The 21,908-nt window shown below is 38.3% G+C and overlaps 2 protein-coding genes across 2 annotated transcripts; both read right to left on the minus strand.

The window, feature by feature from the left end:
- Positions 1 to 5,838: 5,838 nt before the first annotated feature.
- Positions 5,839 to 10,960, minus strand: LOC121260775 (2-alkenal reductase (NADP(+)-dependent)-like). Its single transcript, XM_041162792.1, has 5 exons — positions 10,596 to 10,960; positions 9,010 to 9,187; positions 7,152 to 7,318; positions 6,522 to 6,604; positions 5,839 to 6,368 (listed from the first exon to the last, which is right to left on the minus strand). Exons 1-5 carry the CDS (start codon positions 10,815 to 10,817, stop codon positions 5,990 to 5,992), a joined length of 1,029 nt encoding a protein of 342 aa, XP_041018726.1. The 5' UTR covers positions 10,818 to 10,960; the 3' UTR covers positions 5,839 to 5,989.
- Positions 10,961 to 17,825: 6,865 nt separating this feature from the next.
- LOC121260640 (polygalacturonase-like) lies at positions 17,826 to 19,779 on the minus strand. The gene is made up of 4 exons (XM_041162585.1): positions 19,028 to 19,779; positions 18,593 to 18,882; positions 18,203 to 18,431; positions 17,826 to 18,074 (listed from the first exon to the last, which is right to left on the minus strand). The coding sequence occupies exons 1-4, from the start codon at positions 19,475 to 19,477 to the stop codon at positions 17,850 to 17,852; spliced, it is 1,194 nt and encodes a 397-aa protein (XP_041018519.1). The 5' UTR covers positions 19,478 to 19,779; the 3' UTR covers positions 17,826 to 17,849.
- Positions 19,780 to 21,908: the final 2,129 nt, after the last annotated feature.

The following is a 21,908-nucleotide window of genomic DNA, read 5'->3' on the forward strand; positions in this document are numbered from 1 at the left end:
CTCTTCCCCAAAGGAGATGACCGAAGTCAGCTCGCCCCTTCAATGCTTGGCGGAGTGGTATTTTGTTGAATACACCTTGTGGTATCGACCCACCTGGTGTGTGCCTTCCTGCTTGAGGAGGAAGTGCCCCTGCCCACGAATCATCCCCTTATGGTCCAGATTTCCTCGAGTGGAGGTCCCCCCCCCCCCCCAGTGATGGTGAGCAGGGGTGATCTTGTTGTGGCCCTCATGATGGTGGTTTTTGAAGAGGGCTTTCCTTCCTTCTTCATCGGTCGACTTGGTCAGTGCTCTTTTTCCTCAAACTTCCCCTCTTTTCCTGCTCCATTTTTGGAGCGGAGGATAGCATTGCCTCGTTCGTCTCACATGCTCCCTCCCCCTTGTTGGGAAAAGCAGTTTTCGGTGTTGTGCGAGGTGGACCTGTGGTATGTGTAGTAGCGATGGACAATGCCTCAGTCATCATCTTCGCTGGTGGCGAAGGTGTTGGCCTCGTGGATGGTGAAAACAGGTTCTTCAAAGAGAAGTCTCAGTCCCTTCGTCTGAGCTTCCTCCTTTCTCTTGTTGCGAAAGCTCTTTTTCGGGTTCTTTTAGACCTTAATCTTGGTTGGGGCCCTTACATTCCTCTCCGCTCGATATTAATGAAATTAATGGCATAGTTCGTAAAATCCCACAGCGTCACAAGAGTTCGTCTCGCCAGCTCGGCCATGAACTAGGATCATGGCCAGACCCCTCCTAAAAGCGCTACCAGGGTTATCTTCTCGTTCTGGTCATCGGTGGTCATGCGCTCTCTGTTGAACCAGGATAGATACGTCTTTAGGCTTTCCTCCTCTCCCTGCTTGATAGTGAGGAGGTACGCTGTTGGGTGTCGCTTTCATCGACTTGACATGAACTGGGTCAAAAATAGTCAAGCTAACTCACCAAAATTGTCTATGAAACTGGGTGCCAGAGACCTAAACTATACTCGTGTTGGCCCCTTTAGGGTCAGCTGGAATGCCCTGCATGCCACTTCCCCTGGGAAATCATGCAATGTCATGTGAGCCCTAAAGGTTTCCAGGTGCTGAAGGGGGTCCCTCCTTCCATCATACATCTCCATGGTTGGAACCCTGAACTTTGGTGGTAAGAACACAACCATCACCTCTTCTGTGTAAGGTAGACCAGTGCTTGTGAGCAATAGGTCCACCAACGACGATGTGCCCACTTTCCTAGCAATCACTTTGTACTTTCCTTTGAGATTGTGTAGTTCATCATGCATGTTCTTCCTCTCCTCCTCCACGTTTGCCCCAACTCCTGTGTTTCAGGACCCCACATGCTCGTTATCGCTAGGCTTCACCTCCTCGTTCTACCCTTGTTGAGGCTTTCTTAGCTGTTCGTTCTCTTTACGAAGTGTTTTTACCTCATCGGTCAACTTTGCCACCCAGTCCTCCATAGCTTTCAGCCTTACTTCCATGGCTTCCTCTGTGTCTCTTTTGACTTGTAAGAAACGGGTTGTCGCAGGCATACGAAATACACGCAAGATCTATAAGGATCTCACAGACGGCACCATTATTAATGTCGTGTTTCATACGCCTTTGGGCCAGGTTCCAGCAACTTAGGTCTTCAGAACCAGGCCTGCGAAAATAGAGAAGAAGGCAGCTGAGAGAGGGCGATCTTGGGGCCGAGGAGTTTTCAATGCCATAGTTAGTAAAATCTTTTGGAAGTTTGTAAATAAGTGAGAGAGTCTAAGGATTAGAAAGGGTTTCTCGTACCTGAGAGTTGCTATTTATACCAAGAGTCTAGGGGGAACAGATCGTGTCTACCCCGATGAAATCCGTGTCTTTTTACTATTTTTTCTATTAGAATCCTTTAATGCGGTGTGCCTCTGCGACGGCGTCATTGATGTGGCGTGTAACTTGAGTGGTGGTGCCATTAATGCGGCGTGGTTCCCCGATTTTCCTTATCCTGCTAGCTTCCTTGGTGGTTCGTCGATGTCTCCTTGTCAGAGGATAAGGGTCCCCCTTACTTCCTACTCATTACGTGGATAGGTACTCAAGGGCTGGACACTGTTCAAGGGGGCTCTAGGACGGCGAGTCTCATCCCCCAAAACGAATATACTCTTCAGCCCGGCCCACAAGTAGGTCCCCCTTATGGAGGTTGTGTCTAGGGGGCCTACATGTGGGCCGGGCTAAAGAGTTTATTTGTTCTAAGGTGGGCCTTCGTTTCTCATTTCCTTAGTAGCCCTTTCTAGGCCCGCTAAGACAGAGGGGGGGAATCCCTTATAGTGGGTGTTACGGTGGTCCTTAGGGGCTGGAGTGCTTCTCTTTTGTCCATAAAAGGAAATGAATTGTTAGAATTATGAAGAGAGGCTATGATTTCATAACCTTGGAGTAGAGGGATGAGTTCGATGTAAGATGGCATCAACGGTTTCAACATTGACATCGTGAACGGCCTGTACTTGGCTCCTAGACTGTTCATCAAGGAGAAAACTTTCATCTTTTCTTGTATCGGCTGTTCGATGGAAGCTAAGCTGACACATAGTCCCTTGAACACACAGAGGTGGTTTGCCGGTGGTGTCGAAGGCTCTTTGCGTAGGTATGTGAGCTATTGTGTGAGGTGAAGCTCACGTTCTTGGGAAACATGGGCGTATGCCTCTTTGAGAGCAACCCAGACCTGGTGGGCGGTGTCCAGGCCAACGACAAGCCCCAGCACCTCTTCAGACAACATACCGATTATCCATCCTCGTAGCAGACGATCAAATTTTCTCCACTGGAGGAAGGCAAGGGTGGGGTCTAACTTAACATAACCAAATGCACCACCGATGGAGTTTTCAAACTCGGGAAGGGCTAATGTAGCACTGAGAACATGTTCAACAAGGTCTTGGCTCTCAACCAAGGCCAAAATAGGTAGTTGGTGCTATTAAGGCATAGGGTAACAAAGTTACCAAAGTTCATAGCAATGGTAGCCATAGGAGGAACACTTTTGTTCTCTTACACAAGCTTTGGTACCATGAAGAAAGTGGGCACAAAGTGTTTGATAAAATTCCTCAGTTACCGTGAGTGTACTAAGAAGAGTCTACTGCTGGTATTTATAATAATAATAATACATCAATACGAGAGGTATTCTCTACCATTGGTTACATGTAATCTATAAGGAAGTGCATAGATTGAGAGATACAAGTTTGATTCAAAAAGGAAACTAGCCGTTGCTAGGAGGGTGAATGTTGCCATATGTGCGAGAATGGCAAATCTTCAGTGTTGTTGTAGCCGTTGTGGTAGTTGCCATATGTGGAGGATCTTTAATAGCCAAGTCTCATATAGCCATTGTAGAGTCATTTGTGTTATTAGTTGGAAATGATCAAAATTTTCATCATGCTCTATAATGGTGGACAAGTGATTGGAAATGAAGAGTGAGAGATAGTTGAGAGGACAGACAGAGAGAGCCAAGACTGCGATTGGAGGAAGAAAGGGGAAATAGAACCGCTATTATAGAGGGGTCGGATTGTATGTGTCCGTGCTTTTTTCATTAGTAAAGAAAATACTTATGTCTTAGCATAAAGAGCTGGTATTAGTCGACTAGGGATTTATTGAATTCTCAAACGGGATTGAAGTATAAGTTATGACTCAAATCTAATTTGAGGAAGTGCCTATTTTCTGCCGTTAAACTTCTCCTATCCGATTTCTAGCGGGTAAAATGTTTTGCCATGGCATGTCCAAGTAGAGAAGCCGCCTCTAATTGCCTCATCCTATCATTTTGAACATTTTTGTTATAGCAACGAGAAAACGATAGGTTTGGCAACCAAGATGAGACATAAAATTCTCATTTCATTATTATATTTTTTTCAAATTTTCACATAAAATATAATAAACAATTCAACTTTTTCAAATCCTAATTCAATTTTTTCAAATATCAAAATAATAATAATATTAAAAAATAATATTTTAAACTTTTATCTAAAACCAAAAATTCTTTTTGTTTTGTTCTCTTTCTCATGGTTGTTCTCTAAATTTGGAGAGAAGAAGCTTTTCGTTTTGTTTTTTTTTTTTTTTTTTTAATACCATAATGGTCCAGTAATTTCATGGTGAGATATGTTTAGTTCATTAGGAAAATCTTATAAAATAAAACTCACAATTGACGTGGATTGTAGTTGATTCAGCATTCTATGTTGTTTAAAATTGTTCTCTTTTTCTTCAAGCTGATTTAAATTATATATATAAAAAAAAAAAAAAAAAAAAAAAGTTTTTAACCACCATATTCAGATTTTCCACGTTTTTGTTGATGTGGGGCAATCCCAATTATATTTTAATATTTTGTAAAATACATTAACAAAAACTACTTTGTGCATTAACTAGTTAACTAATTCTAATTAACAAAAATACATTATCACAAGTTAATGCATAAACTATTTTATGAAATAGAAAGTGGCCCTATTTACACTTAGAAAAATCCTATTTACACTCAGAAAATTCCTATTTACAAGTAGAATGGCACTTATAAAAGCATGTGACCAACTGGAAAAGATAAAATATAACCATTTAGAAGCAGGTAAATTATTGGAAATGTGATCGTTAGGAAATAAAATTTTTAATATTGGTAATAGATGAGTTTTGAAAAATATGACCAAAAAATTGAAAGTTTAAAAAATATGTTTGTTACAAATAAAGAATAGAGAATGAGATTTATAGTATTTTGAAAGAGTTATAATTCCTAGTAGTTTTTTGATCAAATACATTTTACAATTTAGAAAAAAGATAGATACAACGTATAGTACATATTTGGGATTGTGGTGAGAAATATAGTTTATAATTTAAGGCTTATAACTTATAACTCGAATAATAAGTTCTACTATTAAAAAGTTATTTAAGATGTGGTTTGGATAGTGAGTTGACATGAGATGAATTAAGATAAAAGTTGAATAAAACATTGTTAGAATATTATTTCTTAATATTATATTGTTTTAGGATTTGAAAAAGTTGAATTATTTATTATATTTTGTTTAGGAATTTAAGAAAGTTGTATATATGAGATGAGATGAGATGACACACTTCTTGTATCCAAATGAGACCTTAACTTTTTAGTACCCATATGTTTAAAGTATTTTTAAACATGCTACATTTATTTGTAAACAAATTAAAAAAAGTGCTTTCTGAGACATAATCATTCGATTTTTAAAAAAATTATGATCATATTCTCAAAAATTTTGAAAGTTGAAATTATCTGAAAGTTGTATAAATATTTTTGCCCATTGACGGTCTTTTTAAATATTAAACTATATTCCGGATTATCTGGAAAAACAAGTTTGAGGAAAAATATCAAAATATACTTTTTAGCTTATTTGAAATTAAAAAGTATTTTAATATGTAACACTCAGATAACCTAATTTTTTCATTAAAGAGCTTTTAAGGCTATTTAAATACTTTTTAAGACTAACGCAACCCCAAACATACCCATAGACTCCACTATATTTAATGTAGGAGTCCACATTGCCCACAAACATTAATGCTGTGTACACACATAAGGTCTATGTCTCTCCGAATTATAAATAGTACCTAATTTGAGTTAGAAAATTATAGGGAATATCAATTTGTTTCGAAAAAGTGAGTTGAAGTGGTCAAAATAGAGAGAGATGCATTTTTAGATAAAATCTAGCAAAACTTGTAAAGTGCCCGATGTGATTGCTCTAAGGTGGTTAATTGGTATTATCACAATCATTAGTCATACAATAGAATGAGGATGATTTCAGACAGTTTGCTAAAAATATAGATATTTGGACTCTTGTGTAGTGATAACTTGAATTGATACCGTGCACTTTTGTTTCAATGATCCATTTAAGGTATTCGTGGAAGATCATTTCACTCAAGAGTTCACGAAGCTCTAAATTCACTTCAAAATCCCTATTCTGGTCTCACAACTAGAAGAAAGTTAGTCCAGTCCTTTACTAATGGGGGCTAAAACTCCAAGAATTAAATACCCCAAAAGAGGAATAACACTAATAGTTGTAAATGATTTTAGGCAATAATCATTCATGGGCTACTCGAATGACCTGCTTACCAACATTTTTGCCAGAAAATAGCCCAACAAAGGCAGCTGGAGCACCATCCAAGCCTTCATTCATGTCTTCAATGTAAACAATCTTCCCTTGCTTATAGTTACTGATTATATCCTCCAAGAAGCGAGGGTATAGGTGTAAGTAATCATGTTGCAGGAATCCTTGCATCCTGATGCGCTTTGATATGAGATTGAACCCATTAAAAATCCCTCGTGGCTTAGAGAAGCTCTGCTGGGACACCGCCCCGCAAACAGCAATTCGGCCATGAATCCTCATGTTAAGAAGTGCTGCATCCAGCATTTCCCCACCCACATTATCGAAGTAGATGTCAATGCCTTGCGGAAAGTACCTATTATGTGTATGTGTATCGGCCAAAAGAGAAGAACATTTCAACTAAATTATTTCAATGAGAAAAACAAAAGGGTAAGAGGGGAGAGAAGGATTCATCTTTTCATAAAACAAGTTCTTTATCATTCAGCATCCTCAGAAACTCATCACTAACCTTTTCAGTGCTGCATCAAGGTCTCGTTCTTCCTTGTAATTGAAAGCATCATCAAATCCAAGTTTATTCTTCAGTATATCAATCTGATATGAGCCAATTGAGCTATTTTACTTGTCAAGTGGATTTGAAATGTCGGAGTCTAAAGTTTAAACTCCTTATATGCAGAAAAGCCATATAAAATCCATTGTTTAATCAATCCCCCCCCCAAACAAAAAAAAGTTATAAATGGTTCATCAACTTTATATAAAGAAAAAGACTACACTTTACGCTCTCAAGTTATCATTCCTTTTCCAATATGACCACTAGACTGCCAAAGTTGTTACTTATTTTTCCAAACTTTCTTTTGCAATTTGATCCCTCGTTTAAGATAAGATTCAATTATTAAAATCTCCACTTTACTTACTTTTTTTTCTTTCTTAATGGTTGGATCTTAATGAGAGGTTGTAGACTGTAATTTATGTTTTAAATTGAAGGATAAGTGATAAATTTGGTAGTTTTTTGGTCATATTGCAAAAGGAGTGGTTCTTTGATGCGATAAGTAAGCTTTTTCCAAGGGGGAAAAACTAAAATTAGCAATCATAATTTTTTTTTCTTAAAAAAAAAAAAAAAGAAAAGAAAAGAGAAACTTACTTTTTGGCTTGTGCCAGCACTTCCAACTACATAGCAACCATGCAACTTAGCAAGTTGGCCAACAAGCTGACCAACGGCTCCAGAAGCTGCAGATACATAGACAAATTCCCCTTTCTTAGGGGAGCAGACCTCAAAGAATCCTGCATAAGAAGTAAAACCTGGCATACCTGTATAAAAATAAATAAATAAAACTTCTGGTTTAGTGAATGCTTTAGATGACTAAAGCAAAATCTGACAAAAAGATAACTCATGGCAATAGCTTAAAGCTAAAAATGGTGAAAGTTTTTTATTGTCGAGAGTACAGTGTTACACGCAACAACCATGATCACCTAATTAACTAATGGAAGTGGTTTTGACTTCATCAACAAGACAGGGAAGTATTAAAATGAAGTGTAAATAATGAAGTTCATCATTTCCTAGAAGCTTAAGCTTTTTTATGAGTAGTCAGTTATGTCTCAACTCCCCTCCTCCCCCCAAATCCATTTTTTCTATCCAGAGGCAGAGGAAGATTCTGATAGAAGACTCCCATATTAAATACATAAGAAAGCACTTCCTAACAAATTCCTGGTCAATATAATATTAAAACAAAGTCTCCTACTGCAGGGTAAGAGAGATGAAGTTGAAGCCACATGGCTGTTAGAAGCAGTCTGATGATTCAAAGCTCTCTGGAAATTGGTTTTAATCCTTCTAGATAAACCAAGTAGCAATGCTCACTCTCATAATATAGATTGTATTCAGGAATTGAATTATTTGCGTTTGGAACAACTAGACAGTTTACTATTGGAATGGGCACAAGAGCTGTCAATATGAAGAGAGAAAAAAACTTGTCGCAAGTCCTTTAAGACCCCATTAATAGGTAGAACCGTAGTCATTTAGGAAAATTTTGTTTAGGGCCAAGAACATGACCACGCCAAAAGGAGCTTTCCTTGGTTATCGCTCACAACAACAGAGGGTCCTTGTATCTGGTAAGGTGAAGTCAAGACTACAGAATTAAGCACCTCCGTTGCGTGTGCAAGAACCATGGACAAGGCACAAGGTGCTAGTCCTTCACTAAATATTCAGAAAAGAAGAGAGATCATGTGTCATGCTTTATCCAATGAGGAAACAGTTAATATGCCCTTTCTTAAAGTACTACTCCTTTTGCAATTATGCATTAAAGTCATGCAGATTGCAAAGAATAATACAAGTCAATTAGCCCGTAAATAGGGTCACTAGAATGGATTGACAGCATGGTTAATGATCTAAACATTTATGATATACCTTTACAAGCAGAGAAAACAAAAGTTAATATGGTACTCCCGAGAAAATAAAAAAGTTCCCTTTGCTAAAAGTTCTGGTGTAGACTCATCTGATATTTAGACAATACAAACCTCCTTACAAGTGTACATACATGGAGTTTACAAGATCCTTGAAACCACAAAGAAAGATTTTGCACGAAGTATGGCATTGACATTCCTCTATAGAATTGTCAACCTCAGACAGAATTTGAGGTCCCAATTTATCTTAATAAAAGTCATTGAATTATCATTTGTTTCCTGCACTTGTTAGGAATAGTAAGGCAGGAAGAATGACAAAGACTAATCTCTGAATCGTTTGCATTCAAAACCCACCTCAACTCATCTCATCTCATCATTACAACTTTCCCAAATTCCCACACAAAATATAATAAATAATTCAACTTTTATTCTACTATTCACAACCATCTCAACACATCTCAACTCATCTCTGAATCCAAATGACTCCTAAGAGATTCATAACTAAAATAATTGAAATCATATTAAAATATATTCGATGTTTATTTGACACAAAGAGAAGGAATCCTAAAATATGATGAATTTCCAGTCAGAAAGTATTGTACCAAGAAGACCAACATGATATGAGAGAGGAATATCATCTGGCTGAATTTTCCTCAACTGCTCAGTTCTGTGAATCAAGCTGTATTCTTCCCAGCCAGTAATCAATGAAACTAAATCACCAGGCTTGAAATCTGGATTATCAGAATCTATAACTTGGGATACGCCAAATCCTTCCAAGGGCTTCATCCAAGTACATCATTGTCAGAAATTGTGGAGAACAATTTATTGTTCCATAAGACATTAGTAGAAAACAATAGTGATTGATAATGACCTACTTACGAGGACTAATATGAGACAAAGATCATACCATAATTGATTGCTACCATACTTGTCACTACTTACAGTGATTTTAGAGCTGCAGATAAGGTTGCAGTAGGTTGACAATCTTGTTTTGTCAGATCAAAGCTGATCAATTTAAGTGCCAGTGAAAAGTGTGTAAATGATTAACAGACAAAGAACTGGAAAAGATAAGTGAGCATGCATATGATTCTTCTTAGTGTGAATGGAGATAAGCATTTGACATTAGTCTGAAAAAGGCCCAAAATTAACTACCATCATAATGGAAACCTATCAATGTCAAACAACATCTCAGTAAAATTAACATGTCCAATGGCTCCAATTTTTCCAGGGATAATGTAGCTTGTTAGCATATAAATTGAATGACTAAATTTATATCTTCCAATTAGCTTAAAATTTTAATACAATTGGTGATTTAACATGATACGAAAGCAAAGCTTCCAAGTTAAAAAATTGAATCCACGATTTACCGTCTATCTCAATTAAATATTCTATTTGTCAGGCCCTCTTATTAAGGGGAAGTTTGGCTTACATGGGAGGAGTTTCAGCATATAAATTAAATAATTAAACTTATCCCTTTTTATAAGCTTAAATTTTGCGACAATTGGTTATTAACATAGCTGAAGTTGAATGAACAGAGATTTGCTTGGAGCATAAATGTTCATCAATACAAGTCAAAATCATCGTTCAGTTATTGGATTTCTAATGGAGAAAGCCCAATATCTGAAATCATAAATTTACTTTCAATTCATAGCAAAATAATGCCATCAATCTCAAACTTCGGATATAACGTTTGACAAATGCTACTAATCATTCTTTTAACCATCATCCTTTTATCGCATTCAAGGACGATAAAAGATGATGGTAAAAAAGATAATGGACAGTATTTTTCATTTTGAATTACCACAAGCCCAGGAACAGCAAGCTCACTCTCCCCTTGTCCCAGTCTCCACATTAACACAATTCAAGCAAAATTCTTTGTAAAATACTGCCACGCATGAGATCATCTTGTAAGGAATGGCTAATTTAACAGAGGGTACGAACCAAACTTGCTTCTCCTGTGGTAAATCTTCATGGTCTTTAGCTGTTATCTTTAATAAATTAAGTTTTAATCGAACACCGAAACCTCCAAAAGAGATACACATTACACATGCGTGAAAAAATTGAGCCATCCAAGCAATAGCGAGAACAATAATCAAAAGGTCATAACAAGAACACAAGTTTTGAGTGCGAACAAAGACTCAAGCGTGACGATGAGTGTAGCAACGAGGAGAAATAATGACGGGTTTACCTGACCGGGGACAAAGGGGGGGATGTATGAGTCACGGAAATCACGCATACGACCCCTCATGTAAGGATCACAAGAGAGGTACAGATTCTTGACCAGAAAAGCTCCCGACCCTTTTGGAGCCTCGAGCTTAATCTTGCTGACCTTGATCTCCATGTCTGTCTCTTCGGGGAGTCTGTCTATATACCTTTTGAATATGACTTGCTTGTTGTCCACTTCCGCCATTGCAACGACGACTCAAATTTCTGTGACAAAAAAACACTATCTCGCACGCAACCCAGACGATGAAAAATGTGACATATATGGGAGTTCGATTGAGAAGACGGCGTTTTGCTTGTACTCAGCAGTCAACCCCGCTCACAAATGCGAAGGGTAGCTGACTTTTGATGTTGCAGCTGCATACGTTACGTTGACTACTCAGTACCCACCCGTTCCCTAAATTTTATCGCTAATATTTTTTTTTATTTTTTTTTAATAATAGAACAAGGGTTGGGTACATGGGCGGGGTTAGAGTTAGCTTTCAAAAATAGACATTAGTTACTATTTACTCTCACACATTATATCTATAATTCTTTTATAAGATGTAAGAGTATTTTTTATAGAATATAAGATATTTTCCATATGATATAAAGTATAGACTGTGGAGTAATGAATAGTAAGTAATGAGAAAAATTTTTCTTAAAAAAATAATATAAGTTGGGTATCACTCTTAATGGTCAAGGAACATGGCATTAAATAATATTACGTGGCCTAATTTGTTTTTAAGACTAAAATTTAAATTTTTGAAAACTTTGAAAATTTCTCATCTCATCATTGTAACTTTTTCAAATCTTCACATAAAATAAAATAAACAATTTAATTTTTTTCAAATTCTAAAATAAAAATAATATTAAAAAATATATTCTAACAATATTTTATTAAACTTTTTACTTTTAATCTCAACTCATATTATCTTATATATGAAAACAAACTAGTTAACTTGTACGTTGCCTCAATTAATTCTCGTTTTCTTGTATGCAATTGTAGGATATTTATTGGGGTGCCGGACTCTACCCCCTCCTCTAATATATGTAATTTCCATTAATACAAGTAATTTTCTTATTTTATATAGAGAAATTTGATGAAATCTTCTGATCATTATAGACTAATTTCTACTTTGAGTAAGGTTGTGAGGCTTCGCTTGGATCCATAACTCCTCTCAATTCATTTCAACTCATCATTACAACTTTTTCAAATTTCAACACAAAATATAATAAACAATTCAACTTTTTTAAATCTCAAAACAATAATAATAATAATAAATAATATTCTAATAATATTTTATCAACTCAACTTAACTCATTTCAATATCCAAACGCACTCTGGCCCCGATATGAATTTTCTTGGGTTATTGGTCATGTGCGTAAAAATTACACCTGAGATAAGATTTTTAATAACACCTAAAAATTGTTAGGGAAATCAACACAGTGGAAGGGATAAAAGCAGTAATAAAAGAGTACACTCTACGCACTCAGTGACACCAAGAATTTAACGTGGTTCGGCAATTGCATACATCCACAGAAAAGAGCTTCACTATTAAATAGTGGTACACAAGAAAATATTACAGGGGAGGAGAATCACACTTCACTCAACTCAACTCTCTTCTTTTCTCTCAAAGCTCTCCAGGCTCTCTCTCTTTTCTCTTCTCTTCCTTGGGTGTGTATTGAAACTCTCGCATGGAGCTTCAATTTATAGGCGAGGATTATGTATGAATGCATTTAATTTTGCATTCATTTGCTGGGCGTTGGGGCGTTGAGCGTTGGGAGATGAGTGTTGAGCAGTCAACAATGACTGCTCAGGGCATGGACTTCAACAATTCTCCTCCTCCATGCCCATTTACCTAGATGATATCCATCCCAGCTATGTCTCTACATAGCTCAAGTTTCTCACTTGTAACCACATTCGTCAGCATGTCCGCTGGATTCTCTTTCGTATGGATCTTCACAAGCTTCAATAACTGTTGTTCCATCGCTTCGCGTATCCAATGATAGCGGATATCAATATGCTTGGTGCGGGAGTGGTACATTGAATTCTTGCTCAAATCTAGAGCACTTTAACTATCACAATGTACCGTATAGTCTTCTTGACTAACCCCTAGTTCTTGGAGAAAACGCTTCATCTACAACATTTCTTTCCCAGCTTCTGTTGCGGCAATGTACTCTGCTTCAGTTGTAGATAAAGCAGCACACTTCTGTAATTTGGACTGTCAAGAGACAGCTCCTCCTGCAAAAGTGAAGAGAAATCCCGAAGTAGATTTCCTACTATCCAGATCTCCTGCCATATCTGAATCTGTATAGCCTTCCAAAACTGGTTTAGCTCCCCCAAAATACAAGTACATCTTCGATGTACCTTTTAAGTACCTGAGAATCCACTTGACTGCTTCCCAATGATCCTTTCCTGGATTTGAAAGGAATCTGCTCATCATGCCTACAGCATGAGCAATATCTGGTCTGGTACAAACCATTGCATACATCAGGCTTCCTACTGCTGAAGAGTAGGGGATTACTTTCATTTCTTCAATCTCTTTCTTTGAAGAAGGACACGAGCTCTTACTCAACTTGAAGTGGTTAGCAAGTGGAATATTGACTGGCTTAGCATCTCCCATGTTGAAACGACTGATGACCCGTTCAACATATTTTTGTTGTGATAGCCACACCCTTTTGACTTTCCTATCACGAACAATCTTCATGCCCAAAAGTTGCTATGTTGGGCCTAAGTCCTTCATGTCAAAGGACTTGGATTGTTCCTTCTTTAGTTTGTTAATCTTGGACCTATCCTCACCAACGATTAACATATCATCAACATAAAGAAGGAGTATGACAAACTTGTCATCCTGGAACCTTCGAACATAGACACACTGAGCTGCAACAAGTCTCTTGTAACCATGACTCATCATGAATGAGTCGAACTTCTTATACCATTGTTACGGAGCTTGCTTGAGGCCATAGAGACTCTTCTTTAGCTTGCAGACTAAGTGATCTTTCCCTAGAGCTTCAAACCCTTCTGGTTGCTCCATATAGATTTCCTCCTCCAAATCTTCATGGAGAAAGGCTGTCTTCACATCCATCTGTTTGAGTTCCAAATTCAAGCTGGCTACCAATTCGAGTATGACTCGGATTGACATCATTTTCACCACCGGGAAAAATATCTCGTCAAAGTCGATTCCCTTCTTCTGTTGGAATCATTTGACAACCAATCTGGCCTTGTGCTTTATCAGCTTTCCTTGGCCATCTTTCTTCAGCTTGAACACTCATTTGCTCTTTAGGGTTTTCTTTCCTTCAGGAAGTTTCACCAACTCATAGGTCTGATTTTTTTGCAAAGAATTCATCTCTTCTTGCATTGCCTGCACTCATAGGCTTCTATCAGCATGAGTTTGAATTTCCTGGAAGCTCTCCGGCTCCCCCTCATCAGTAAGCAGAATATAGTCTGATTACGGATATCTCATCGACGGAATCAGTAGGCGGCCTCTTGCCTATCTTCTTGGTTGAGCTTCATCAACCAAAGGAGGTTCATCACCATCTAACCCTTGTGGTGGTACACTAGCTGCTGGTGGAGAGGGTTCTTGCTCCTCCTGCTCGACACCCTGAGCTTTTTCTTCTACTTCTAGATCTCGATCCTGCATATCCTCATTATCTGTGGCGAACCGTAATGGTGCAGGATGTGTATAGGAACTAAGCTCTACTGACATCAAGGAAACTTCAGTTCCTATATGCTGGTTTTCATGGAACACAACGTCTCTACTTCTGACAATTCTCTTTGTCACTGGATCCCATAATTTGTATCTGAATTCTTCATTTCCATATCTAACAAAGATAGATGGAGTCGACTTGACATCGAGCTTCTGTCTCAGCTCCTTGGATACGTGTGCAAAGGCTTTGCACCCAAACACTCTCAGGTGAGAGTAAGAGATATCTTTTCCAGACCAAACCTTCTCAGGAACTTCAAATTCTAGTGGTGCGGAATGTGATCTGTTGATCAGATAACAGGCAGTACGAACAGCTTCACCCCAGAATGGCTTTGGTAACTTGACCATACTGAGCATGCATCTTGTTCTTTCAATGATGGTCCGATTCATTCTTTCGGCTACACCATTGTGCTGAGGGGTATATGAGACCGTATTCTCATGTCGAATACCGCGATCAGCGCAATATACAGCGAGCCTTTTGGAAATATATTCTCCTCCATTGTCCGTTCGCAGGCATTTCAACTTCTTTCTCGTCTCTCTTTCCACTAGGGTGTGGAAATTCTTGAAGTGCTCGAAGACCTGATCCTTTGACTTCAAAACATATACCCAGAACTTTCGTGAAGCATCATCAATGAATGTCACGAAATATCTGTTACCTCCCAATGACTCTTCTTCCATGGGACCACATACATCAAAGTGTACCAGACTCAACAACTTTGATCTTCTTTTCATAGAGGAATTGAACGAGACCCTACGTTGTTTGCCAAACAAACAGTACTCACAAGGATTTAACGCTATTCCTCTGGCAACTTTGATGAGTGCCTTCTTCGTAAGCGTATCCAACCCTTTCTTACTCATGTGTCCGAGTTTCTTGTGCCATAGATTCGGTGATGCCTCTTCTTCCGCTGCATTGAGGCTATCAGTACCAATCTTCACATGGGTCTTGTACAACGTACAACAAATATGTCCTCGGGCTACAACCATGGCACCTTGTGACAGCTTCCAAGTGCCATTGCTGAAGTAGCTGTCATAGCCCTGTCGATCAAGGGCTGTTCCTGAAATCAGGTTGAGCCGAAGGTCAGGAATGTGTCGAACATCTTTCAACACCATGGTACAACTAACATTGGTTTTTATCTGCACTTCGCCGACTCCCACGATCTTCGAGGAACTGGCGTTCCCCATCCTTACCGTACCAAAGTCTTCTGCTTTGTACGTAGTGAAAAATTCACTATGGGAAGTAGCATGGTATGATGCTGCTGTGTCTACCACCCACTCAACATCATGGCCTGCAACGTGCAGATACGTCTCATCACTGGTGGAGAGTATTGCCACATCTCCTGAAAGAATGACAAGGGTTTCACCATCTTCTTTCTTCAGCTTACTGCTTTGACCTTGCTCCCTTAAAAACTTGCGGCAGTTTTTCCTTATGTGGCCTTCTTTGTCACAATGGTAACATTTCATGTTACTCGTCTGCTGGTTCTTGCTACTGCTGGACCTTCCACGTGGTTGAGACTTCCCTCTATTTCTGCCTCCACTTCTCCCTCTATCATCACCTTGAGGCATTTCTCTACTCTTGGTAACAAGGACATGAGTTTGATTCATGCTTGTCTCTTTTCGTCTGGCCTCCTCATTAAACAGGGCATCCTTAACCATCGTCATGGTAAGTTTGCCATCTGGAGTAGAGTTACTGAGGGAGACCACCGGCGTCTCCCAACTATCTGGTAACGAACTGAGAAGTAGCAGGGCTTGTTCTTTCATCTCCAAGATTCAGGTTGACGGATCCGAGCTGGTTAACTAGGTTTTGAAACTCGCTAGTGTGCTCGGCAACAGAGGTGTTACTCTTCAACTTCAAGTTAACAAGCCGTCTCATCAAGAGGGCCTTGTTTCGAGCAGTCTTAGCTTGATACATATCCTCCAACTTTTTCCAGAGGCTATATGCATCTGTCTCCTGGGCCATGTGGTGAAAAACACTATGGTCAATCCATTGTCTGATCTGACCGATAGTCTTCTTGTGCATCTTTCTCCACACTTGATCTGTAACTTCATCTGGCTTCTTCCCTTCATCTTCCAAAGGGTCAGATAGATCTTTACAGTTCAATAGATCCTCTGTAGTTTGAGGCAGTCAGTTTTATCATGGCACCTGATGCTGAATCCTCCATGGATTTAGACTGATTCTAAATACAAAATGCAAGTACAGGATCTTTGAAGTGGAATATCGCAAAACAGGCAGCACCGTTGTGTCCAGAACGCTTGATTTTGTTGGAAACGAGTCTTGTTTCGTCAAAATCAGACTCAGATAGCACAAGGAATGAGTAAAAGAACCAAAATAGGAACACTGTCGCGCGTGCAGCACGTGGCGCTACTAACAGCGCGTAGGCGCGTGTTCTTCACATGCAAAAACCTCACTGGAGCGTATGGAACACATAGGTGCGTGTATCTAACGCACCTTCTAGATTCAAGTGCGCGTGGACTTCACTCGCAAGACTCTCTCAGGAGCTCGTACGGCGCGTGCCGAGAGTGGGTATCACGCGCTCGTGCCTCTCCTGGGCGCGTGCGGCGCGTGTCGAGAGTGGGCTCACTCTCCGATTTTCAGACGGCGCGTGGGGGAGCGTGCGGAGTCCATCTGGCCTCTGGTTTTCACCGCTTTTCTTGTCTCGATGAGACGAACACAGTGGTATGCTCAAATTTGAAAACTGAGCTACACATTAAAAACGAGTTTTCTGTATTAAAAAAAAAATAAAATAAAAAAAAAAAAAACTCTTCCCAACAATCGCTCTGATACCACTTGTTGGGAAAATCAACACAGCGGAAGGGATAAAAGTGGTAATAAAAGAGTACACTCTATGCACTCAGTGACATCAAGAATTAAATAGTGGTACACAAGAAAATATTACAGAGGAAGAGGATCACACTCCACTCAACTCAACTCTCTTCTTTTCTCTCAGAGCTCTTCAGGCTCTCTCTCTTTTCTCTTCTCTTCCTTGGGTGTGTATTGAAGCTCTCGCATAGAGCTTCAATTTATAGGCGATGATTGTGTATGAATGCATTTAATTTTGCATTCATTTGCTGGGCGTTGGGGCGTTGGGGCGTTGAGCGTTGGGAGATGAGTGTTGAGCAGTCAACAATGACTGCTCAGGGCATGGACTTCAACAAAAATAACACTTGAAATCGCAGACTAATATGTACAATGACGATTAATTATATCCATATAATAATTAGTATCAGATTCATAGCTTTTAGCAGCAAACCAGAACACACAATAATCAAATATAAAAATAAAATAAAATAAATTATATTTCTCACTTCTCAATATATAAGGCATGTGGTAGATGCCCATAGTTGAGTAATGCTAGATACAGTTGTAGAATGCGTAAGCGTCGCGTAATTCTTTTGAAAAAAATTGTGATCCAGTACTATTAAAAAATTAGTTTTTTTAATTATATGGATCTCATATTTACTCACTTTTTTCAAAAGAATTGCACGACACTTATACATTTAGCGTGCAAAACATTTAAAATTCCTTTCTAGCTTGTTCACAAGCAACTCATGTTAGGTTGTACTAAGCCAAGAGTCTTCCCAACTGCATTGGTGCAAAACGATTGAGCCTCTAATTGGTTGGAACAAGTCAGATTGACATTTTCGAGTCTAATCCCAGTGCATGGGTTCTTGGAACTACAATCAAATTTTATTGCAATTGGAGTTGCCGATGTTCCTCGAATGCCACGGTATATCACATCACTGATTCTTACACCCGATACCTATCATAAAAGAAACACGCAAAACATCAACATCATATTTTCATTTTGAAGACTATATACACACACGTACAAGGTAATTTAATTATTTGTTCATAAGCTAGCTATAGCTCCTAATTAAAACATCTTACCTGAGTAGGGCAGTTGATGTTGTGGGGGCAATAGTGTTGGTCTATAACTAAGGGATTTTGGACATTCTTCATAACAGCGCCTAAAAAGCGGACTCGTTGGACGAATCCAGTGCTGGGTCTGGCCCAAGACTTTATTCTCAACCCATTTTGAGTACCAATAAACACTGCCTTCTTGACTGTCACATTTTGGACCCCTAGCTCTTCTGGGTCCTTTGCAAGACTCCCTATACTGCAACCAGCACAGGTACACACAAAATCAAGGTTAATATGATCAAAGTATAACGGATCACGTACATTAATCTTTAGCATCCACATATATATATATATATAAATAGGTATGAACATCAAACTGATTATTATAATTAGCTGGTTTATAAATTTATTTGTCACCTAATGCCATGACCAGGGCCGCATGTGACACGTTCAATCCACAAGTTCTTAGTGCCAGGGCCAATGGAGATGCAATCATCCCCTGTTTGGATTTTAGAGTTCATGATCACAACATTTCTGGATAATTGGACATGAATGCCGTCTGTGTTTGGGCTGTCGCCGGCGGCTATGATTTTGAGTCTTTCAACATGCACATTCTGGCAGCCGATGAACACAATGTGGAACATCTGGCTGTTTAGTGATCGTAATCCATGGATCCTGATGTTGTTGGAATTGGTAAAGCTCAACGTCTGCTTTCTCACACACACAAAAAAAAAAAAAAAAAAATCATTATGTTAACAAGCATTTTGCAAAAACTAAGATCCTCGACTATTAACTTTAAAAAAGTATCGTTAAGTTTTTCGATTGATCTGTACTGTAAAGGTAGAAAAGTACCGTGGCGCCGCTGGGACAGTTGGTGCCAGCAGCAGCTAATTTACAAGACCACAAGGCTTGTCCTTTGGCATCGAGGGCTCCTCCAATAATGGAAACGCCACTAACACCTTCAAAGCTTACCCAATTATTACCTCTGCCTAGCACTCGATAATCAGCCGGAGCCACCAGCGTTCCATCAATCTGGAAAGTGATATCAGAGCTTTTGCAGCCACCTTTGAAGGCCAAAGATGAGCCAAGCAGGTACCTTCCCTTCGGTACATTTATGGTGGCAGAATCTGTTGAAGCACAGGCTGCAGCCCATGCATTAAGAAATGCTGGTGTGGAGTCCACTCTGCCATTGGGTTTAGCTCCAAAACTGATAACATTATAAACCTTAATCGAATATGATGGGCAGGTAATGTAGACCAGAACAAAGAAAAGTGTGTAAAGGAGACTTGAAAGCTTGGCCATATTGATTTGCTTGCCGAGTGAGAGATCGAGGCCAGTGATGCTTGAAATTAGAGTCCAAGAAGCTTGAGAATTAGTTGATGGAGAGAAATAAAAGGGTCTTGGGGTATTTATAAGTACGAGCAGAACATGGGTTATGCTTGTGATCAAGAGTGATCGGAAAGAACTAACTAAGCAATTAATAAATAAATTAAAGGGATGGTGTGGGGTAGAAGAAAGCGGGGAATTCAGAATTAAGAAAGCTAGCTGCGTCGGAACAAAGACTAGCTGCTAGCTTGATTATTTGGTGGTCACTCTTTTATGTATGTAACTTAGCTCCTAATGTAATCGCTTCATGACTCTTCCTTTGAGTACAAAGAAATTGCAGATTCATCAAGGAATTGTGCTGCTTGCATGCATATTGCATATGCATGCATGTGATACACTCTTAACTACGTAAGAAATCCACCTATATATTTATGAAGAATAGTCGACTGCAAAGAAAATAATGGTTTACAAATTACACGAGAAAATGAAAATATGGTTTTCCATATACTAATAAATTATTGTGTACTACTTGTATACTTCTTTATGTTTCTCTTCTTTTTGTGGCTTTTGCCTAAGGAAATTAAGTTGCTCAGGTTAATACTCTATTATCAGAGTACTACTTGAATTAAGAATAGAAATTAACTATATATCAAGCTGGAGTGCATGAGGAGGGGTACGTACGTATAGAATATTTCCGGTCGAGCGGTGAAACGCGGGGCACTTGACAACTACCTTCGCTAAAGAGCCTGATCAACCTTTTGACCTCTAGCAGTTCACGTACATGAAGTCACATGGGAACTCCTGTTTATAGTATCATTGCGCGACAGCTTTCTAATGATGTTTGTTGGATTGGACATCATTCACTGCTACTTCGAAAATCTCAATCCCTCACTCAGTCCATGCACCCTTTATCTTTCTCTTATATAATTCATTGCAGCCACTGACATTATTGATAAAGTTAATTCTTGTGTGTTAATGTACTTTGGTGCAAGGCATGAAAGTATTATTACAATTGGCGGACATCAGAATTAAACCTCTCTTTCATTTAATTTTATATTGTATTTTCATGACCTTATTTCAATTTGTATGTAGCAAGTGTACATAAACCATTTTTTTCATTTTTTGTACATGTTTCGTGCATGGATTTTGATCTTCAATATCATGTTAGAAGAGTATTGTATTCAAACCATGCGTTGTTTGACACATATATACGGCCTCCATGCATTCTTCTTGATCATGAACATCTATTTGTTTTCGACTCTTGAAGGCTACAAACTAAATTCATAAATTAATATAGTTTAATGTGATACGCTAAATTATAAAGTTACTTTTATTATAAAATAGATCAAACATATTATATGAAATCATGTCAATTTATAAATTTAATTTTATAAAATCTCTTTATAATTATAGTAATTGTTATAGATAACTCAAGCGTCGTATTTCCTTAGCTGCATTTATGTATAACATACCAATATTGGCATCTAATTGATTAAACAAACATTGAAAAATATTAAATTGTAATTAATGTTAGCGAGAAAGACATTGCTATATTGGAAAAACAACAAATTTAGGAAAGCTGATTGTGAATGAGTACCATTAACAGAATGGTCAGGAAAAGTCAAAATTCCAGACAGTGAAAGGTCGCTACATATGATTAAGTAATGATATCAGATCGATGAATGTTGCATTTACCAAAAACCAAAATGATGAAAAAGGTTTATGGAATCATGGTAATTATTTGATAACGCCTATCAACATCTTAATTGGAAACCAGGAAACTTAAACCCCCCAATCACGGGATTTTTCTTTCTTTTTAAATAATATTTTCTGAAAAAATAAAGATTCCAACAAAATGATGAAAAGTAAACTGTTCACAGAATTTTAGAGAGGGAGAGATCGGAGAGAGATGAGTGAGTTGACTTGTTCCGTTTGTAATGATGATTGATGAGTTTTATTTTTCTATTTCGGTGCGAGCTGACTACATTCCAAAATTAATTGACCGGATTATAGGTTTTGATCTATACAATACCATAGAGCTATGGATTGCTAATGTAATGTTGCTAATTAATTAAATCCTTCACTGATAATGATGCAACATTATACTTATTGAACAAATCACATCTAATTGTCGACTAATCAAGGAGGGAATTTGAAGAAAGAAGAGAATAAAAAAACAAAAGGCCTGAAAATGTATTGGTGAAAGGCCAAAAGAAAGACCAAAAGAAAGACCAAACTATAAAAGTCGTTCAATAGAGCTGGTTTGAAAACCACATAGAGAGTGGAGTGTTGTAATTTGTACGAATGAGGAGAGTGTTGGCCGGTTTATGGCGAGACATGATGATGAATAATGTATTTTCATGAAGGGTATGAATTGAGAGAAAACTAAGAGCACTAGTATTAGATT

The sequence above is a fragment of the Juglans microcarpa x Juglans regia genome, chromosome 4D (genome assembly GCF_004785595.1).
Source record: "Juglans microcarpa x Juglans regia isolate MS1-56 chromosome 4D, Jm3101_v1.0, whole genome shotgun sequence".
Taxonomy (NCBI): domain Eukaryota; kingdom Viridiplantae; phylum Streptophyta; class Magnoliopsida; order Fagales; family Juglandaceae; genus Juglans; species Juglans microcarpa x Juglans regia.

What these genes read in the sequence shown, in the direction of transcription:
- LOC121260640 (XM_041162585.1), bottom strand. Translation starts at nt 19,477, where the DNA reads ATGGCCAAGCTTTCAAGTCTCCTTTACACACTTTTCTTTGTTCTGGTC. An exon ending in GGCCCTGGTCATGGCATTAG is followed by an intron (nt 18,432 to 18,592) that starts GTGACAAATAAA and finishes TGCTGGTTGCAG; the next exon opens with TATAGGGAGTCTTGCAAAGG. An exon ending in ACATCAACTGCCCTACTCAG is followed by an intron (nt 18,075 to 18,202) that starts GTAAGATGTTTT and finishes CTTTTATGATAG; the next exon opens with GTATCGGGTGTAAGAATCAG.
- LOC121260775 (XM_041162792.1), bottom strand. Translation starts at nt 10,817, where the DNA reads ATGGCGGAAGTGGACAACAAGCAAGTCATATTCAAAAGGTATATAGAC. An exon ending in CCCCCTTTGTCCCCGGTCAG is followed by an intron (nt 9,188 to 10,595) that starts GTAAACCCGTCA and finishes ACTTGGATGAAG; the next exon opens with CCCTTGGAAGGATTTGGCGT. An exon ending in CTTGATGCAGCACTGAAAAG is followed by an intron (nt 6,369 to 6,521) that starts GTTAGTGATGAG and finishes TACACATAATAG; the next exon opens with GTACTTTCCGCAAGGCATTG.